At 40.1% G+C, this 21,026-nt stretch overlaps 1 protein-coding gene across 1 annotated transcript; it reads right to left on the reverse strand.

Moving 5' to 3' along the window:
- Positions 1 to 251: 251 nt before the first annotated feature.
- LOC122706471 (upstream-binding factor 1-like protein 1) lies at positions 252 to 19,053 on the reverse strand. The gene is made up of 2 exons (XM_043921634.1): positions 18,993 to 19,053; positions 252 to 1,639 (listed from the first exon to the last, which is right to left on the reverse strand). The coding sequence occupies exons 1-2, from the start codon at positions 19,051 to 19,053 to the stop codon at positions 252 to 254; spliced, it is 1,449 nt and encodes a 482-aa protein (XP_043777569.1).
- Positions 19,054 to 21,026: the final 1,973 nt, after the last annotated feature.

Consider the following 21,026-nt stretch of genomic DNA (forward strand, 5'->3'; position numbering starts at 1 on the left):
TTAATTCCAGGGGGCGTCATTGCATTGACTTTCTCTCGGGGTGAACTTGGGGTAGATGGAGAGGCCAGAAATTACAGCACAAGATGCCTTCTTTCCAACAGGTCCCACTTTGTATGAAGAGGGAAGGAAAGAAGGAAGGCAATGAAAAGGCATAGAGAAAAAAAAAAAAAAGAAAAAAAAAAAAAAAGGCATAGAGAGAAGAGCCGATGAACTTTTGCTGAAAATTCTGTCCTTCAGGTTGTGAACTAAACTCAGTCGGAATCCGAGTCAGAGGAGTCCCCTGAGGATGAGGAGCTGGAGCTGCGCTCCTCTGGCTCAGAATCTCCATCCTCATCCTCACTGCTGGGGGCTGAGGAGCTGCCTTCCTCCTCTTCCTCATTTTCTTCTGATCTCCCTGAGGCAGGAGAATGATCTCCAATCGTGTCTGATGATGCTAACTCTGCAGCCTGAAGCCCTGGGTCCTCTCTAAGCCTTCCTTGAGGATTTCCTGATGATGGGGACTGCAGCTCCATCCTTCTAATCTTGGGGTTCGGGCCCCCCGTCACGCTCATGTTCTTACGCTTGGCACAGGTCGCCTCTCTGTAAGCAGCATATTCTTCAGGAGACAGAGTCCTGAGCCAGAGATCAAGGTCCACCTTGTACTGTGTCTGCAGTTCCTCTGCCTGCTTCTTATAAAGCTCCTTCTGGTCCTGGGGGACCCGCTGCCAGCGTCTACTGAGCTCCACCATGCGCTCCCTCAGGGGCACCTCTTTCAGCTCCCTGCTCGACCAGAGATCCTGGTGGAACTTGTGATAGCCATTCATCGGGGGCTTCTTGGGCTCTCCCTGGAATTTCCACATCATGGGTAAACTTTTTTCATGGGGAGACTTCACTTTTTGAACAGTCTCCTGAAACTTCTCTGGCACTTTCATTTCACTTCTTTGGGGGACACTAGATTTCTTGGGGTTTGAGACTAGATCATGGTGCTGTTCTCTGAACAGAGCCTTTTTCTCCCTAAAATTCTTTTTCTCTTTCTCAAGATGCTGACCGTGTTTCACCCTCAACTGCTCAGGCACCTTCCTGTGTTCCTCAGACAGATCCCTGGTCAGCTCCTGCTTGCTTATCTTGGGGTGTTTTTGGATGTACTGGGGTCGCATCACTTGGGAAATGTGGCGGTAAGCTGTCAGGGACTTCTTGAACAAATAAGCATGCTTCTTGTCTTTTCTGGTGCTTTCTTGTGTTTTCTGTGTTTTCTTGTGTTTTTTGGAAGGATTGCTAACATTTTCCTTAGCTTCCAGGACTAATTCTTTCAGTGTGCGAAACTTTCTCACCTTATGGGAAACCTCTAACCATTTGAGTTTGCACATTTCCCCAGAAAAATCTTTAAAAGCTACTTTTTCCCAGTCCATCACTGACTGGGTTGTTTTGAACGTGTGCCCGTCACTGGATGGAATGTTTTTCTCCATGCATTCCAGTAACTGCACAATGTCTTCCTTGGACCAGTCATCTTGGCGTTTAGGCATCGCCATTTCTGGGTCTTTGGGACACTTATGTGATCCCAGCAGTTCAGACACCTCAGCAGAAACTTCAGCTTCTTCACTCTCAAGTTTCAGCAGGTGAGTTATTTCTGAAGTCCTGCAGTGTGTGCGATCCTCCGTTTCTGTGGAGAAAGAAAAGGAAAGTTACTCTCCTATGTGACTCAGGCGAGAAGCACCGCCCGCCTGGCATACGTCCCTTCTGTCATTTCATTTACCCTCAAGAACGTAAATGAGAACCCACCCAACCTCTGAGTTGAGTCCTGTGAGCATTATGCAGCTTCTTTTCACAATTAAAAATCCTCAGGCCTGACCCCAACTTGCCTTCCAGTCTCACCACAGTGGGTTTTACATAGAAATGAAGAAAAGCCTGGGGACTCACTCAAGGGACAAAGGATGAGAGAAAGGGAAGGGAAGTTAAAAATAAAAATGCCTGACAAGCAAGAGGGCTTTAAAATAGCAATGAGATACCACAGCACACGGACAAGAATGGTCAAAACCCCCAAGAAGGACCAAGTGCTGAGAGGGTGGACTATCAGGAAATTTGATTCGTTTCCTAAGGTGATGAAAACAGTGCACGCCTTCTGAAAGACAATAAGGCAATTTGTGACAAAACTAAATATCCTCCTACCACATAAGTCAGGACTCATGCTCCTTTGTATTTGCCCAAATCATTTGAAAACCTATATCCATTAAAAAAAATAAGACCTGCAATGGGATGTTTATAGCCACATTGGTCATAATCACAAAACTCGAAAACAACCAATATGAATGGGTAAAGAAACTCTGGTATATCAAGGCCAAGAAATAGTACTCAGTTCAAAAAGTAATGAGCGATCAAGCCAGCAAGAGACTCAGAGTATTCTTTCATTCATATCTCTAAGTGAATGAAGATAAGCTGAAAAGCATACATGATTTATGAGTCTAACTATAAGACATTCCAGGAAAGAGGAATATATGGAAAAAAAGAGAAATATATGAGGACAGTGAAATAAACTTTGCTTCCCAGCAGTTAGGGTGACGGGGCTGATGAATATGTGATCACAAATGACTTTCAGCAGTCTAACACTTCTGGATATTATAAAGGTGGATACGTGTCACTGTATATCAGTGAAAACTAACAGAATACACAACACCAAGAGTGAACACTAATGTGAAACCATAGACTTCGGGTGATAATGAAGTGTCAGTGGAGGTTCCTAAATCATAATAAACACACGACTCTGAGACATAATGTGATAACGGAGGGTGGGGGGGAGGGAAACACATGCTTATTCTGGGGAGGCAGGATGTAGACAGGAATTCTGTACTTTCTGCTCAGTGTTACTGTGAATGCCATCTTCTCTAGAACAGTAACACTCCTTAGGATTCTGAGTATCATTCCCTTCTAAGAAAAGTCCAAATGGCCATAGACTGAATGTGCAGTTGAGATGATGATACAATTCATCTAAGAAACACGTAATAGATATAATTCATCTAAGAAACCGGCCACAGAAGTACAAAGGGAAGATGAAGAGAAGAGAAGGGTAAACACATGTATGTAAGGATTGAAAAAGAGTTTAAGTGGTCAATATTTCATTTCTGGTGAGGTCAATAGACATTATAATAAGGCATATTGAATACAACTCTATCCAACAAGACCCTTTCCTTGTTACTCAGCTGGTAGAGAATCCACCTGCAATGTGGAAGACCTGGGTTTGATTCCTGGGTTGGGAAATACCCCGGAGAAGGGAAAGGCTACCCACTCCAGTATTCTGGCCTGAATTCCATGTACTGGATAGCCCATGGGGTCACAAAGAGTTGGACACGACTGAGCAACTTTCACTTCACTACTTCACAATAAGCCAAGGACTCTGTTTTGGCTGAGATATAAAGATGACAGGCCTCATTGGAAGCTCATAGAAATGAACAAATAGGAACACTGACCTATGGAGGAGGTGCAGGTACTTCAGGCGCTGGCAGGGAAGCCCTTCTCTGCACGTGTCTCCTGCACTCACACAAGAAGAGTCTTCTTACCGCCTCTGATAGAGCAACCTGAGAAACAATGACATATCACACATAGTGTATCACACACAGTGTATCTACACTAAACAAAGGTACTCAAGTTCAATGTTCTATTTTATTCTATTAAAACTCAGTCCCTTCTATCTCTAATAAAAATGACTCTTAATCCTAACAGTAATCTTTGTTTAACTACAACTTTCAGTTCTGAGAACTCTAACAATTGAATTTTCTCTTCTCTTTGAGAATGACACTCTTCAATTTAAGTGACCTTAATGTAAGGGGAATCCATTTCTTTGATTAGCACATCAACATACTCCCAATTATATCAGATTTGCTCTACTATCAGAAAAGTTTTCCCATTTGGAAACATACAAATTCTAAGTCAAAATAAGACCAGTTCTGGGCCTTCTTTGGAGCTTCAGTGGTAACGCTCCGTGCTCCCAATGGATGGGCCTAGCATTTGGTCTTTCGTCAGGGAATTAGAGCCCACATTCCACAGCGAAGTGTTCACCTGCCAATGTACAGAGTTCCTGTGTGGTGACTAAGAGTTTGCATGCCCCATCTAAAGATCCCTTGAGGTGCATGAAGTATCTGGTGCAGCCAAAGTCATCAAATCCATCAATCAATAAACACACAGTTCCATCTAATATTGTGGTTGTTTAGTCCCTGAGGCCTATGTGACTCTTCTGCAACCCCTTGGACTGTAGCCCACCAGGCTCCTGTCCATGGGATTTTCCAGGCAAGAATACTGGAGTGGGTTGACATTTCCTTCTCCAGGGGCCATTGAGACCCACAGATTGAACCTGTGTCTCCTGCAGGCAGCTTCTTTTCCCCTGAGCCACCAGGGAAGCCAGCCATCTAATATACTGTGCTTCAAAATAAATGACTGAAGTTAATAAAAGTTTTCACTTCCATATCAGAGTGAGTGCAGTTTCTTTTTCTTTCAGCTATTTGGTGTGTTATCGATGTTGTTTTGAGAGCCATCATCAGGTCTGGATTCCTATGGACAATTTAAAGGCGGAAATCCCAACTTTTCCTTACAAATATATTACTCTTCATGCTCTATAGCACAGTTTCTCAATCAAATTTTAGGTATCATGCTAAATGGAAAAACTGTCTAGGACTTCCCATCAAGAAATTCATATTTTCCTTTTATATCATGAAATCATAAGTTCATAGAGTCACTCATGTTCATTCACAAATTCCAATGATTTGAAGTAAGCCTATAGATTCAGAGTGAATTCTAAGTAATAACATAATTCTTATGAACTGGTTGTTTTCATTTGCTTAAAAACTTCTTAAGCCTGCTACTGCTAAATTTAAATTATCTTTTTTTTTTAAATTTTTGAGGGAAAGAAATATGAATCCATCTACTCAGAACAATCTACTCACCAGAAAGTTGTAGCTTTGGTCTCCTCAGTGCTGGTACAAAATCAGTCCTGTCCAGTCAGGAGTTCTATGTTCTCTGGATGGGTCAGCAGCTGTAACTTTCAGAGCTGTCCACGGTCCAGCCAACTCAGAACAACTGTGAACAGAAGAAACAGTGCATCTGAGATCCACCTATCAGGAGCCTAGAGGCCCCTTCCTGATTAGATTACCACAGTTCCTTGGATAAACCCAATCAACACTAACTGCACTAAATATCTTTCTAATCTCTATATGTTAATAGAATCCACAACTGAAGTCCCAGTCCTCATCTCTGAGTTTTATATTGAATACCCATTCCTCTGTGATTTTAAGGATCTTACATTCTCCTTAAATTCCCTCCATATTTGATTTTAGTTTGCTAAGATATTTGAATATGTATACTTCCATGATTTGATAATTTCTGCACTTTATTCACAAACTCTAAGGCCTAATAACATATCAAATTTACAGTGGTCATTAAAACCCCTTCAGTTCGAAGGCATATTCTACCAGTGTATAGAATAGATCAAAATATGAATAATTATTGTAGATTAGTTTGGGAATTTGAGAAAAAAGAGGCTCCAAATTCTGGCATCCATGATTGATATAATTCTGATTTTAGAGTGATTAAACAGGAACATTGCATTTTTAAAAATACAGTTGCTTTGTTGAGAAAAATATGATTTAATCCAACATGGGCAAAAGTATATCTAGCTTGAAATGACTAGTTATTAGGCCCAAGAATGTTTTCAATAACAGATTTCATAACTGTCTTAAAACTGACTTCTTCTATTTCCAAAATTATATATCAATATACTTTGCAACTAGTATTGTGAAACATGGAACAGTAGGATATTATTTGGAAAACCTAAATCAGTGAAATATTTTGATACTTAGCATCAAAAAACAGTAAATAACTATGGCATAATTTTGGGGCATATACTTTTACTTAGGGATGTGCACAGGCAAAGCTGAAATCATATATTAAAATATACACTGGATTGCTCAACTTTCTGGAGGATTCCATGGTAGTTAGTAGATCGGATTTGCTAAAAATAAATGTTTCATCTCTCTGTATATAATTCATAGTTTTTGCTGAACTGCTCTTGAAAAAGCACAGCTATTTTTCTTACATATATGACATTCACATAAATAGTTTGCAGAGGTCAGTAGTTCTAATTAGTTTTAATATAATATTTTATCATCCATAAAAATTAAGGGAATCAACAAATGTTGCATTATTTATAACACAAAAATAAGATTAAATATTAGTAGATTCACTATTAGAGAAAATAAAAAATTTCCAAAACGTTCAGGTTCCAAATAGGGAAAGGAGTACATCAAGGCTGTATATTGTCACCCTACTTATTTATATCATGAGTATATCATGATAGATATCATGAGTATATCATGAGGAATGCTGTGCTAGATGAAGCACAGCTGGCATCAAGATTGCCAGGGGAAATATCAATAACCTCAGACATGCAGATGACACCACACTTTATGGCAGAGAGTGAAGAACTAAAGAGTCTCTTATGTGAAAGTGAAAGAGGAGAGTGAAAAAGTTGGCTTAAACTCAACATTCAAATAAGGAAGATCATGGCATCTCATCCCATCACTTCATGGCAAATAGATGGGGAAACAGTGACAGACTTTATTTTCTGGGCTCCAAAATCACTGCAGATGGTGACTGCAGCCAAGAAATTAGAAGACACTTACTTCTTGGCAGAAAAGTTACGACCAACCTAGACAACATATTAAAAAGTAGAGACACTACTTTGTCAACAAAGTTCTGTCAAGTCAACGCTATGGTTTTTCCAGTAGTCATATATGGATGTGAGAGTTGGACTATAAAGAAAGCTGAGCACCAAAGAATTGATGCTTTTTTTTTTTTTAATTTATTTATTTATTTTTTTAGTGGGTTTTGTCATACATTGACATGAATCAGCAATAGATTTACACGTATTCCCCATCCCGATCCGCCCCCCCCCCCACCCGATTCCTCTGGGTCTTCCCAGTGCACCAGGTTCGAGCACTTGTCATATGACCCAGCAATACCACTCCTGGGCATACACACTGAGGAAACCAGATCTGAAAGAATTGATGCTTTTGAACTGTGGGGTTGGAGAAGACTCTTGAGAGTCCCTTTGACTGCAAGGAGATCCAACCAGTCGATGGACTTTAGGATGTTTTGTATATATGCATTCAAATCTTAAAAAGTATATTTGCCTTTGACCCAGTAATTCTAACCTCGAAAAAACTTCAAAGGAATTCACTGGACAAAACCTCACAAATCTGAAACCTTGCTTTAACTATTTCTCTACTGCATATAATCTATGTACAAAGCAAAGAAAAAATATTGAGGTTTTTACTTCCCCCAGAAAAATCTGAGACTCTTGAATTTAGGACAACATTCTTTCATTCTGTTCTTGAAGTAGAGAGTTAATGTGCCCATTGTGTTAGTTGCTCAGTCGTGTCCAGCTCTTTGTGACCCCATGGACTGTAGCCGCCAGGCTCCTCTGTTTATGGGATTCTCTAGGCAAGAATACTGGAGTGGGTTGCCATGCCCTTCTCCAAAATGTGCCCCTTACCCTCTCCCAAATTATGTCCAAATCCCAACAGCCAGTATCTCTGTGACTTTATTTTTAGAATAAAGTCTTTGCAGACATAATCGAGGTGAAGGGACCATGATGAGACCTTCCAGGGTAAAGAGTGGACCCTAAATATGCTGACAGCTGTCCTGATGAGAGAAAGAGGAGGGATGTTTTAGATGCAGCAGAAAAGGTCCTGAAAGGAGGCAGAGATTCAAGTTAAATGTCATAATTTGAGGATGGCCAGGAGCCACCTGGCACTGAAAGAAACGAAGACAAATTCTTTCAGGGCTTTTGGAAGGAGTACAACCCTGCCAACACCTTGATTTCCAGACTCCAGATTTGTCAGAGATTACACTGGTTTTAAGCCACCCCATGTGGGGTCGAGTGTTGTGGAAGCCTTAGGAAATTGATAAAAATAGTGACCTCCAGGGCCAATGGCGGCAGAAGGCATTGGCAACCCACTCTAGTACTGTTGCCTGGAAAATCCCCTGGGTTTAGGAGCCTGGTAGGCTGCTGTCCATGGGGTCGCTAAGAGTCAGACATGACAGAGCAACTTCACTTTCACTTTTCACTTTCATGCATTGGAGAAGGAAATGGCAACCCACTCCAATGTTCTTGCCTGGACAATCCCAGGGATGGGGGAACCTGTCATCTATGGGGTCACACAGAGTTGGACATGACTTTAGTGGTTTTAGTGTAGTCAATGAAGCAGAAGTAGATATTTTTCTGGAATTCTCTTGCCTTTTCTATGATCCAATGGATGTTGGCAATTTGATTTCTTGTTTCTCTGCCATTTACAAATTCAGCTTGAACCTCCGGATGTTGTCGGTTCATGAAGCCTAGCTTGGAGAATTTTGAGCATTACTTTGCTAGCCTGTGAGTTGAGTGCAATTTGTGTGGTAGGTTGAACATTTTTGACATTGTCTTTCTTTGGAATTGGAATGAAAATTGACCTTTTCCAGTCCTGTGGCCACTGCTGGCCATATTGAGGGCATATTTTGCTGGCCAAATTTGCTGGCATATTGAGGGCAGCACTTTAACAGCATCATCTTTTGGGATTTGAAATAGCTCAGCTGGAATTCCATCACCTCCACTAGCTTTATTTGCAGTGATGCTTCCTAAGGCCCACTTGACTAAGCACTCCAGGATGTCTGGCTGTAGGTGAGTGATCACACCATCATGGCTATTAGAGTCACTAAGATCTTTTTTTGTATAGTTCTTCTGTGTATTCTTGCCACCTCCTCTAAATATCTTCTGCTTCTATTAGGTCCATACCATTTCTGTCCTTTATTGTGCCCGGCTTTCCATGAAATGTTCCCTTGATAGCTCTAGTTTCCTGAAGATTTCTATTTTTTCCCATTATGAATTTCCTCTATTTCTTTGCACTGATCACTTAGGAAGACTTTCTTATCTCTCCTTGCTATTCCTTGGAGCTCTGCATTCAGATGTATATTTCTTTCTTTTTTTTTTTTCTTTGCCTTTTGCTTCTCTTCTTTTCTCAGCTGTTTTAAGGAGTGACCATGTTCCTGTAGAACTATGGATGGAAGTTCATAACACTGTACAGGAGGTGGTGGTCAAAACCATTCCCACAAAAACTATTTTTAGGCAATGGATTAACTCCTGTTATATGGATTAACCATCTTAGTATTCTCAGCAATATTCACTAATTTTTGCCCCCAGTTTGTAAAGAGGATACTTGACATACTGTGGGTAAAATGTTACTTGTCTAAAAATCACATATGGGACAAATGTTTGATGCAGGGCTTAAAAACAGATATCACTGGAAGACCAAAAAAAAAAATTAGCTTTCTATCCATGATTACCATTAAAGTTTCATTTTTAACTGAACATAGCACAAATTCATTATACCTGGATCAGAACTCACCTCAGTACTGTTACAGAAGTCTTCTCTCTTGTTTAGTAAGTAATTCTGTTAAATTCAGTTCAGAGTTTAGGTGCTCACTTCCTGGTGGCAAACAGGTTTAAGTCTCCACGGTCCAGTCAACTCCAAAGGCAACAGCTCTGGGCTCTGGAGAAGAATGAGCTTGGATCTTTGCTGGATGCTTTATATATCCTCTGAAGACCAGATCTACTTCCTCAAAGTGATAGGGTATCAACCCTGAAGAAAGTTATAGGAACACATGATTAGATTTTTCAAGAATTGTAAACACATCTAGATGCCAAAGATTGAAGTCCAACCTTCTGAAATTTACTTAATCCAATTACCATAATTCAATCTCAGGTAAAGAGTCACAGATTGAGTTCACACTTCCAATCCATGAAGTTTGGTTAATAAATGAACTCCCCAATTATAAATTCCATATCTCCATTTATAGAAGTTTATTATAGTCCTAATTGAAGTGACCCACTAGTTTTGATTACCTGTCTGAATTTGCCTGGATTACTTCCTGGATATTTCTTCAGGCAGAAGAGTTCTTCACATTCCGTTCTTCAACACAGAACAGTCAAACTCCCTAATAATACCACTTACTACTCTTGCCTTCTGCTGTTTGATGCGTGTCCTCAACCCCTTCAAAACTAAAGTCTCTTAAATTTTATTCTTTTCATTCAGTTTTCCATGAAATTCTTCCCTCCGAGGCTCATTTTGGTTACACACTATTGTTTTGCTCTGGCTATAATTGCACACAGAACAGCGGTTGGTGGTTATTCTCTAAGACTCTGCTCCTTTTAGACATTCCCTGAATATCATCTCATACCCTTTCTGTTATTCAACATGTATGTACATTTGAAATATTGATGCTAGGCTGTGAGGTTAAGGATTATTGCATAGTTGTACACTGCAGGGTAGACTGAAGAAATCATAGACAATCTGTGAAAGAAATGTGATACTGTCTATGATATTTGGACACCTGTCTTTTAAGATTTTCTTTATTTTGACTCTGTTTGCATTCTATTTCTCAAAACATTTTCCTATTTAATCAAAAATGGGTCATGGTTCTCCACTGAGGGAAAGATACTAGATGGGAAAATTCCTTTACTTATTTTTAATTTTTTGAAATATAAAGTTGATGTATAATATTGTATTAGTTTCAGGCGTATAGCAAAGTGAATCAGATATCAGTTCAGTACAGTTCAGTCACTCAGTCCTGTCCAACTTTTTGCGACCCCATGTATGTATATATGCATATATATATATATATATATATATATATGTATATATACATATATATATATATGTAAAATCTCACCTCTGTTTTCCTGAGGTTCTTGAGGCAAGAACACTGAAGTGGTTTGCCATTCCCTTCTCCAGTGGACCACGTTTTGTCAGAACTCTCCACCATGACTCGTCCATCTTTGGTGGCCCTGCCAGGTATGACTCATAGCTTCCTTGAGTTACACCAGGCTGTGATCCATGCAGTCAGTGCAAGAAGGCAAAGTGCTTGTCTGAGAAGACCTTACAAATAGCTGGGAAAACAAGAGAAGCAAACACAATAGAGGAGGGGAAAGAGATACCCAACTGAATGCAGAGTTCCAGAGAATAGCAAGGAAAGGTAAGAAATGCAAAGAAACAGAGGAAAATGGGAAAGACTAGAGATCTCTTGAAGAAAATTTGGGGATACCAAGGGAACACTTCTTGCAAAGATGGACACTATAAAGGACAGAAATGTCAAGGACATAGCAGAAGCAGAGAGATTAAGGAGCAGTGGCAAGAATCCACAGAAGAACTATACTAAAAAGGTCTTAATGACCTGGATCACCACAATGGTGTGGTCACTCACCTAGAGTCAGACATTCTGGAGTGTGAAAAAAGTGGGCCTTAAGAGATGTTACTAGGAACAAAGCTAGTGGACGTGATGGAATTCAGGCTGAGCTATTTCAAATTGCTAAAGATGATGCTGTGAAAGTGCTACACTCAATATGCCAGCAAATTTGGAAAATTTGTAGTGGCTACAGGACTGAAAATGGTCAGTTTTTCTTCCAATCTGAAAGAAAGAAATGGCAAAGCATGTTCAGACTACTGTGCAACTGCAATCACTTCACATGCTAGCAAGATTATGCTCAAAATCCTTCAAGTCAGGCTTCGGAAGTTTGTGAACAGAGGACTTCCAGATGTGCAAGCTGCATTTAGAAAAGGCTGAGGAATCAGAGATCCAATTGCCAACATCTGTTGGAGCATAGGGAAAGTAAGGAAATTCCAAAAAAGAATTACATCTGCTTCTTTGACTACTCTAAAGCCTTTGACTATGTGAATCAAATAAAACTGTGGAAAATTCTTAAAGAGATGGGAATACCAGACTACCTTACCAGTTTTCTAAGAAGATTGTATACAGGAAAAGAAGCAAGAGTTGTAACCAGACTTGGAACAAGTGAGTGGCTCAAGATTGGGAAAGGAGGGTGTCAAGACTGTATATTGTCACCCTGCTTCTTTAACTTCTATGCAGAGTACATCATGCCAAATACCAGGCTGAATGACACAAGCTAGAGTCAAGATTGATGGGAGAAATATCAACAACCTCAGATATACAGATGATACCACTTTTACAGCAGAAAACAAAGAGGAACTTAAAAGCTTCTTGATAAGGATGAAATAGGAGAGTGAAAAAGCTGGCTTAAAACTCATCATTCAAAAAACTAAATCCTGGCATTAGGTTCCATCACTTCTTGGCAAATAGATGGGGGAAAATTGGAACCTGTGACAGATTTTATTTTCTTGGGCTCCAAAATCTCTGCAGCCAATAACTACAGCCATGAAATTGGAAGCTGCTTGCTCATTGGAAGAAAATCTATGACCAATCTAGACAGCATATTAAAAAGCAGAGACATCACTTTGCCAACAAAGATCCCTATAGTAAAATCTATGATTTTTCCAGTAGTCATGTGAGAGTTGGATCATAAAGAAGGCTGAGTGCCAAAGAATTGGTGCTTTCAAGCTGTGGTGCTGGAGAAGACTCCTGAGAGTTCCTTGGACAGCAAGGAGATCGAACCAGTCAATCCTGAACAAAATCAAACCTGAATGTTCACTGGAAGGACTGAAGCTGAATTGAAGCTCTAATACTTCGGCCACCTGATACAAAGAGCTAGCTCATTTGAAAAGACCTTCATGCAGGGAAAGACTGAAGGCAGGAAAAGGGGGTGAAGGAGGATGACACGGTTGAATGACATCATTGACCCAATCGACATGAGTTTGAGCAAACTTCCAGAGATAGTGAAGGACAAGGAAGCCTGGCATGCTGCAGTTCATGGAGTTGCAAAGAGTTGGACATGACTTATTTCCTAAATAACAACAATAACTCTTTTTTTAAGATTTTTTTTTTACACATCATTCCTAAGTATTCACTTGAGTTTCCTGTGCTATACAGTAGGTTCTTATTAATTATTTACTTCATATATAGTAACATGTATGTGTCAATCCCAGACTCCCAATTAATCCCTCACCCCTTCTTAGCCCCAAGTTACATGTTATTTTTTTCTATACTTGTGATTCTGTTTTATAAATCACTATTTGCATCATTTTCTTAGATTCCAATATCATATGATACTTCTCTTTCTTTTTCTGACTTACTTCACTCTTTATGGCAGTCTCCAGTTCCTTGCATGTCACTGCACATGGCATTTTTGGTTCTTTTTATGGCTGAGCAATATTCCATTGTATATATGTAACACATTTTCTGCATCCATTCATCTGTCCTTGGACATTTAGGTTCCTTCCACGTCTTGACAGTTGCAAACAACTTGGCGGTGACCACGGAGGTGCATGTATCCTTTTGAACCACAGTTTTTCCTGGATATGTGCCCAGGAGTGGGATTGTTGGATCATATGGTAGCTTTATTTTTGTTTCTTAAGGACACTTTAGCTGTTCTCCACAGTGGTTTACCAATGTATATCCCCATGAATAAAGCAGGAAGATTTCCTTTTCCCCACACTCTTGAGAGAGTTAAAGCTTAGGCAGTCCAGGTCACCTTTAAGGAGGAGGTGAACACTCTCACTCATGCTTTCCTTATGCCTTGTGCAGCAAGGTATCTTGCCTGAGAACTGGCCTCTCTAGGAACTAATGATCACACAGCACATCTTACTGGTGGAAATGCTTTTCTTAGGCTCTGTGTTAATGATTATAATTGTAACAGATCTTGCCTGGGAACCTCTTTCTCAAGACTCTTACCCCTGCGCCATTGCCAAGTACCGTTCTCCCCAGCTAATCTTGTGCCAAATTATCTCAGGATGTGTGCCTTGGGAAAGGATCTCATGGAACTCTTACAACCTTGAGGTTTTCTTTTTATCTATTCTCAGCAGCCAGCTGAGAAGTACATAATCAGTCAGTTCAGTCTCTCAGTTATGTCCGACTCTTTGCAACCCCATGAATCGCAGCATGCTAGGCCTCCCTGTCCATCACCAACTTCCAGAGTTTACTCAAACTCATGCCTATCGAGTTGGTGATGCCATCCAGCCATCTCATCCTCTGTTGTCCCCTTCTCCTCCTACCCCCAATCCCTCCCAGCATCAGGGTCTTTTTCAATGAATCAACTCTTCACATGAGGTATAAGGCCCCGCTTAAACTAGTGAGGCAGTCACTCTCCTGCCTCTTCCAGTAACTTTGCTGGAAGCTTTCTCCAGCAAGCTTTCACTGTTACTCTAAGAAACTTTATTGCACAAAGAGCTGAATGATTGGGCCTGCTTCTTTTGGTCCCGGGTTGAACCCATGTCTCTGGAGGCCACGATCATGCACGTGTTAGCAGTCTCAGCGCTGAGCTACCACTCTCCCCAGCATTTACTGTTTGTAGTAGCTTTGATGACGGTCATTCTGACTTGTGTGAGGTTAGATCTCACTGTAGGTTTGCATTTGCATTTCTCCAGTAAATATTGATGTCAATAATCTTTTCATGTGTTGCTTGGCCATGTGTTGTATGTTTTCTTTGAAGAAATGTCTGTTTAGCCCATCTGCCTATTTTTTACTTTTTTATATATTGAACCACATGAGCTCTTTATAAATTTTTGAAGACAAATCTCTTGTTGGTCTCATCTTTTTCAAATATTTTCTCCCATTCTGTGGGTTTTCTTTCTGTTTTGTTTACAGTTTTCTTTGTTGTGGAGAAGCTTTTGAGTTTAATTAGGTTCCATTTTCTTATTTTTTAAAAATTTCCTTTACTCTAGGAGAAGGCTCAAAAAAAATCTTGCTGTGATTTATGGTAAAGAGTGTTCTGTCTATGTTTTCATCTAAGAGTTTTATAGTACACAGTCTCACATTTAGGTTTTTAACCCATTTTGAGTTTATTTATGTGTATCAAAGCAGTCAATCCTAAAGGAATTTAGCCCTGAATATTTATTGGAAGGACTGTTGCTGAAGATAAAGCTCCCATACTTTGGCCACCTGATGCAAAGAGCCAATTCACTGGAAAAGACCTTGATGCTGGGACAGATTGAAGGCAAAAGGAGAAGGGGGCAGCAGAAGAGATGGTTAGATAGTACCACCGACTCAATGGATATGAATTTGAGCAAACTCTGGGAGACAGTGGGGGACAGTGGAGCCTGGTAAGCTACAGTTTTGGGGGGTTGCAAGGTGTTAGATATGACTTAGCAACTGAACAGTTAAAGAATGTTCTATTTCATATTTTCACTTGGAGCTATGTGTTCTCCCAGAACCTCTTGTTTAAAAAGCTGTATTTCCTCCATCTAAAGAAATGAAGATATTTTAAAGTGGTAATTTAAGCTAATATATGTTTTGTGTGTATATAAGCTGTTATTTATTAACATTTTGAGACTAATACATCTATTGAAAACAATGATCACTAGGAAAAAAATGACTTCATACACTAAAGATTATAAAATTAAAGATTAAAAGGCTGATGTCAGCCAAATTCACATAAAGTGATTTAACATTTCATTTCACATTAGTGATTTTAACATTTAAAGTGATGCTAACATTTCAGTTATCATTGCTAGCATTTCCATATCATTGACAATGAAATTAGAAATATTTACTAAAATGATGTATTTATTGAGAAACAGAGTGCATATTCCAGTCATTTTCAGAATAGGCAATCACGTGTAGTAAGCAGAAAATAAGAGAATATTTATAATTTTATGCCAAATGGCATGTGGCCTTGTCATATATTTTTAGTTACGTCTGAAATAAGGACAGCAAGAAGAGATTTGTTGGTTAGTTGGTTCTAAACAGAAGCTTTAGTTTCAGTGTGGCAGTCCATCATGTAAGTTTATTCAGTTATTTTGTTTCTGAAAGTTTAAATATGGCATTGCTTGGTTTTAATTTGTTCTCTATTACTGTTGCATTTGTTATTCATTGTACACAAATATTTGTTATTTTTTAAATTACTAACATTTGAGAAAATAGATGAAAATTGTCTTAGGCAGAATAAATGTAATGCTGTTAGATGATATCAAAACAAGGGGTATGTGAACATGGCTTGTCAGAACACCCACTCAAAGGCTTTCAAACAAGACATGAATGAACTCCTCTCAAATATTTTTACTTTGAAAACTTAAGAGGTAGAGACTATAGTCCCCAAAATACCCATGTAAAGTAATGTGCTGTTTATATATTAAATAATATTAAAGACAAATGACACAAATACATTTTCTAAAGTAATGAATAGATTAAATTTTATGTGTTCTTGAAGTAAGCTGTCAAGATTTTGGTATTGCCAGATTTCACAGAGTTCATTATATATTTGTATTTTTTCTTTACTTTTTCTACATGATTTGAGGATTTTCCATATGCTATAGATATAATAATAACTGCTGTTCTTCATAGAAGCACCTGTTTGAACTCCCTTTTGTATTCATTTCCTGTTTTCTTGGAGGAAAGAAAATGAAAAGGCTCATTGTGTAAAGAGCCTCTACCTCTCAGGACGCGAAATTCCCACATGCTGATCTGATTTTTGCTCTTTCTGCAGTGGATAATGTTCTGACTCAGACAATGACCATTCACAATATAAGCCTTTCTGAGATAACTGCCGTGGACTGTCCAGACAGCCCACGGTGCAGAGACTCTTGTGATGGGGGGAGCTCAGGCCTTCCACTTCCGGGAGGCAGTACTCAAAAGGCGGATGTGACCCACTCCGACTGGATTGTGGGAGTCTGTACAAACAGCTTGACAAGTGATACTGCTATCAGTATTGATTCTCCAGGAGATCTTCCCGACCCAGGGATTGAACCCGGGTCTCCCGCATTGTAGGCCGACACTTTACCGTCTGAGCCACCAGGGAAGTCATTGATTCTGAAGAAGCATTTCTTCTATTTTCTATGAAGGTGAACAATTGTTAGTTTCTGCCGCCCAGCTTCCTACCCATAGTTCAGTATGTGGAAAGGCCTCTGGGTAGGATTGGAGTGTTTCTGGATCATAACAATGGAGCTGGGAGCTTCCGGTGTTTCCAGAGGATCCCTCACATATAGCTTCCTTCCCACCTCCTTCTCCTCCCATCTGGAGCTTTCGGTTGCCTTAGGTCTCCATGAATTGTCAAGTTCTGTGCCAGTTTATTTGATGACCTTCTCATCTGAGGAAAATATAGCCCTGAAACACCACGTGAGGCTACAGGATGATACCTGACTGTCTCTGATCTCACTGTGATTTAATGGAACATTATGACTGTGTGTTTATAAAGTAGCATAACCAGGTTGAAAATATAACTTTGTTAAATTATCTATTAATAAAACACTTGAGCATTTCTTGAATATAATCAGTGGATATTTGGTTTACTTATAATAGTTTTATTAGAATACATGTTGCATGCCATAAGTTTCATGTTCACTTAAAGAAATGTGTTTTCCTTGCATAGTTGAATCATATTTGAGAAGAATGAAGTGATATATATTGCAGCCTCATTAACTAAAGAAATAACTCAGGTTTTCTTCGGGTGTGACCTACTTATGTGGATTCACGTATTTGACAGACATGTGAAACCCTTTCTTCTTGTCAAACATTTAGACTTTCTCTAAACCCTAGTCATCCACCATATCATAGCTCATCAACAGCTTTTACAGGAAGATTTTCCTGACTGTCCAGACCAGTTTGCTTTCTATTAAAACATACTCTCTGGCCAGATGCCATTTCATCATAATATTCAACAAAATTTCTTTAAATAACTAGGTGTATTTTACTAGGAGAATGCAAATACTGAGAGAATAAGCACAGCCTTTGCCTTATTTACTTCTCTATTCCCACTATTCAGTTCAGCACTTAGAAGATGCCACACAATAAATATAAGGCAAATGAACAAAGAAGTACATGAGTGAAAGAGTTAAAACTCTGAAATATTACTCTATGGTTATTAAAGTTTTCCAAAATCTACCTAACATATTACACATTAAATACTAATGAATAACGTCAACAAGAGACAGGAAATTGATTTTGAGTCATAACCAATAGAAATTTCATTAGTTTGAGATTTGAAATATCTATTGTGTAATATTATTATATGGGGCTTCCTAGGTGGCAAAGAGGTAAAAAATCCGCCTGCTAATGCAAGAAATACAAAAGATGTGAGTTCGATCCTTGATCAGGAAGATCCCCAGAGAAGGAAACAGCAACCAGCTCTAGTATTCTTGCCTGGAAAATTCCATGGATAGGGCTGCCTGGTGGGCTAGAGTCATTGGGGTGTCAAAGAGTCAGACATGACTGAACCCATGTGTGCACATGCATGTGCACACACACACACACACATACACATATACACACATGCACACACGCGCGTGCACACACACAGTGTACATTGCCTCAGATGACGAAATAGTCACTTGCGATGTCCCTTTATTTGAAGATCTGAGATGTCTGCTGGCTTGGTCCTGATCATTCTGGTGTCGACAACACTCCACCAAGATCTAGCTATTTTCTTGCCTGGGGAGCTGAGTCATTTACTTCACGTCAATATTACTGGGAAGTAAACGTGACGTGACGGGCTGTGGCAACCGGGCTATGGGATTCTGTAATTGTTCTTGATCCTGGGAGAATGACATGGTCCTTGACTCTGAGGGAATTTTTCTGCTTCTTTGGATCAAACAGTCAGTGCAGGCTATTACCCCCTCCCCACAAGCATCTCAATCTGTCAGCAGGCCTTTGGGTCCGGTGGGGGTGTTCCTGGCTTATGATGGTGGTGCTGTGAGTTTGCCTGTGTGTCCAAGAGTTGCCTCATTTGCAGTTTCCTCTACTGCTCCTTCTCTTTTGCTCTTAAACTTTTTCTTTGCTCTGGACACTGCTGATGAGGGAGAGGTCAAAATTCTGACCCCAGGGTCAGGAATTCCAATAATGGAGATTGTTAATTTTGTGCCCACTTGACTTTCCATAACTTCACCTTGTTTTATGAAATGCATTTTTTAATGTAATATAAGTATATAAATTTGTTTGTTTTCTTGAATTAAATGTAATCTCTCTGGAAATATTTTGCAATTGTTATTCTTTCTTGTCTGTTCGTTTGATTTCTAAGATAGCTGGAGGTCAAAGCATATCACTTATGTTTCTCCAGCTTAATAGGTTAAAGGAACAACACAGATTTTTCTCACTGGCAGATTTAGAATTTTCTTCTCCGTGCTGTGCATTTCCAACATCATCTTCCTTCACCATGTCTAAGTTTGAAAGTCATTATTTCACAGATTTATTTTTAAAGTTACTGACTGAATGAGGTCATTTTTTCGGGTAGACTTGGCACATCTCGTATTTTTTTTCTGTTTAGAGCTCACAGCCTAATATTGGCCGTCCCATTTAGTTTACCTATTAGAAGAACATGTCTATCTACAGTCTGTACAGATAAATTCTACACAAGTAGCACAAATCTATATGTCTAAACTATATGTGTTTGAGTAAGTTAATAGAGGTAGCATATCATATATAAAAACATAATCTACCAATATATTTTTTAAAGTAACTTAGTTTTATTTTCTGCTGTAACCAGCACTGAAGCATCCCACTCCTCAAGCAGCCCGGAAACAAAGCAAGCGAACCAAGAGACACCGAAGGCCAGTGCAGGTAACAAATGAGACTCAAACAACGAGGTGGCGATTCCTCTTCAGTGTGAGCTCCCTGTGTCCCCAGAGCTAGGGACAGGATCAGGCCTCAGCCCCTTTCCCCAGCTTCGGCTTCGGGGAGAGGGGAGCCCCAGGCGCTGCAAGTTCCAGATCACCAGGGAAAGCTGATGGAGGGAGGGTTGATGGAAATTCAGAAGAAAGCAAGGCCTTCAGCGTCCACCGACACTCAGGTCACTGCCATTCCCTGTAAATTCCTCCCGATCACTCCTCGGTTGCCATGGGCGGCTGCGATCAGAGATCTGTGCCCTCGTCCACCTCAAGGGACGGGAAAGGCGCTGAGTGTGAGCTCCGGTCCACGTCCCGGCCTCATGGCCACGGCGCCGCACCTGCACCAGGCCAGGGCCCCGCCCGCTCCCCTCAAGAGCTGCAGAGGCTCCGCCTCCTCTGCAGGCCCCGCCTCCTCTGTGAGCCCCGCCTCCTCTGTGAGCCCCGCCTCCTGGGCCGGACCGTCCTCACCCGCAGCAGCTCCAGTGGAGGCGCCCCAGAGCCCAGGGTCACTTCGGCCTCTCCCCCAGGCCCCTCTGAGGCCGCAGGGACCGCACGGCTCTTCCGGACACCACACATCATCCACAGACTTTCAAAGCTGAGTCAGCAGGAGGCATCCGGCTCCCTGACCTCAGACTATACTAGTGATCAGGAGAGCAGGGTACTGACCCAGAAACAGAAATGCAGATCAAGGAGATAGGACAGAAATCCCAGAGAAAACCCACACACCTATGGTAACCTTACTGTTGACAAAAAAGGCAACTATATATGGTGGAACAGACAGCCTCTTCAGGAAGCGGTGCTGGGAAAACTGGACAGCTAGCTGTAAAAGAATGAAATCAGAACACGTCCTAACACCATAAACCAAAATTCAAAATGGATTACAGACCTAAATGGAAGATCATATGCTATAAAATTCTACAGGAAAACATAAGCAGAACATACTTAGATATAAATCGCAGCAAGATACTTTTTGACCCACCTTCTAAAGTAGTGAAAATAAAAACAAAAATCTTGAAAGTTTTAATGAATAATACCTTCCTACCACATGGTCCTGAATTAGCATATTTTCCCTCAATTTCACTTCTGGGTCTTTATTAAGAAAAAATCAAACAGACTACATGGAAAACATATATGCACTCCAATATTCATCATAGTGAATATGATCTCCTGTGTCTCTGAATCTGAAGTTATTCTGGGCTCCTTTTTCCTGCAGCCCTCTTTTGTTGCAGTGGTATGTTTTGAAGGCTTCAAGACATAAACTGCTAAACATTTGCTACCTATGCTTTTAAGATTCAAATTCACAAACTTCTTCAAGCTTGTAGGATAATTTTCCCCAGGTTGTAGGTAATAGAGGCAAGTGCCTCTGAGAGTCAGGACAGTGGAAGCAGACAGGAAAAAAGAGAAATTAGAAAGATTTTCTAAGAATGATACAAATTCACCTGATGTTTCTGCCTGATTAATATAATATGAGAAAAAAATTCTGATGAACATTTTCAGGTTAATATGTATTAGTAAACACTGCTA

This window comes from Cervus elaphus, chromosome 2 (genome assembly GCF_910594005.1).
Source record: "Cervus elaphus chromosome 2, mCerEla1.1, whole genome shotgun sequence".
NCBI lineage: Eukaryota > Metazoa > Chordata > Mammalia > Artiodactyla > Cervidae > Cervus > Cervus elaphus.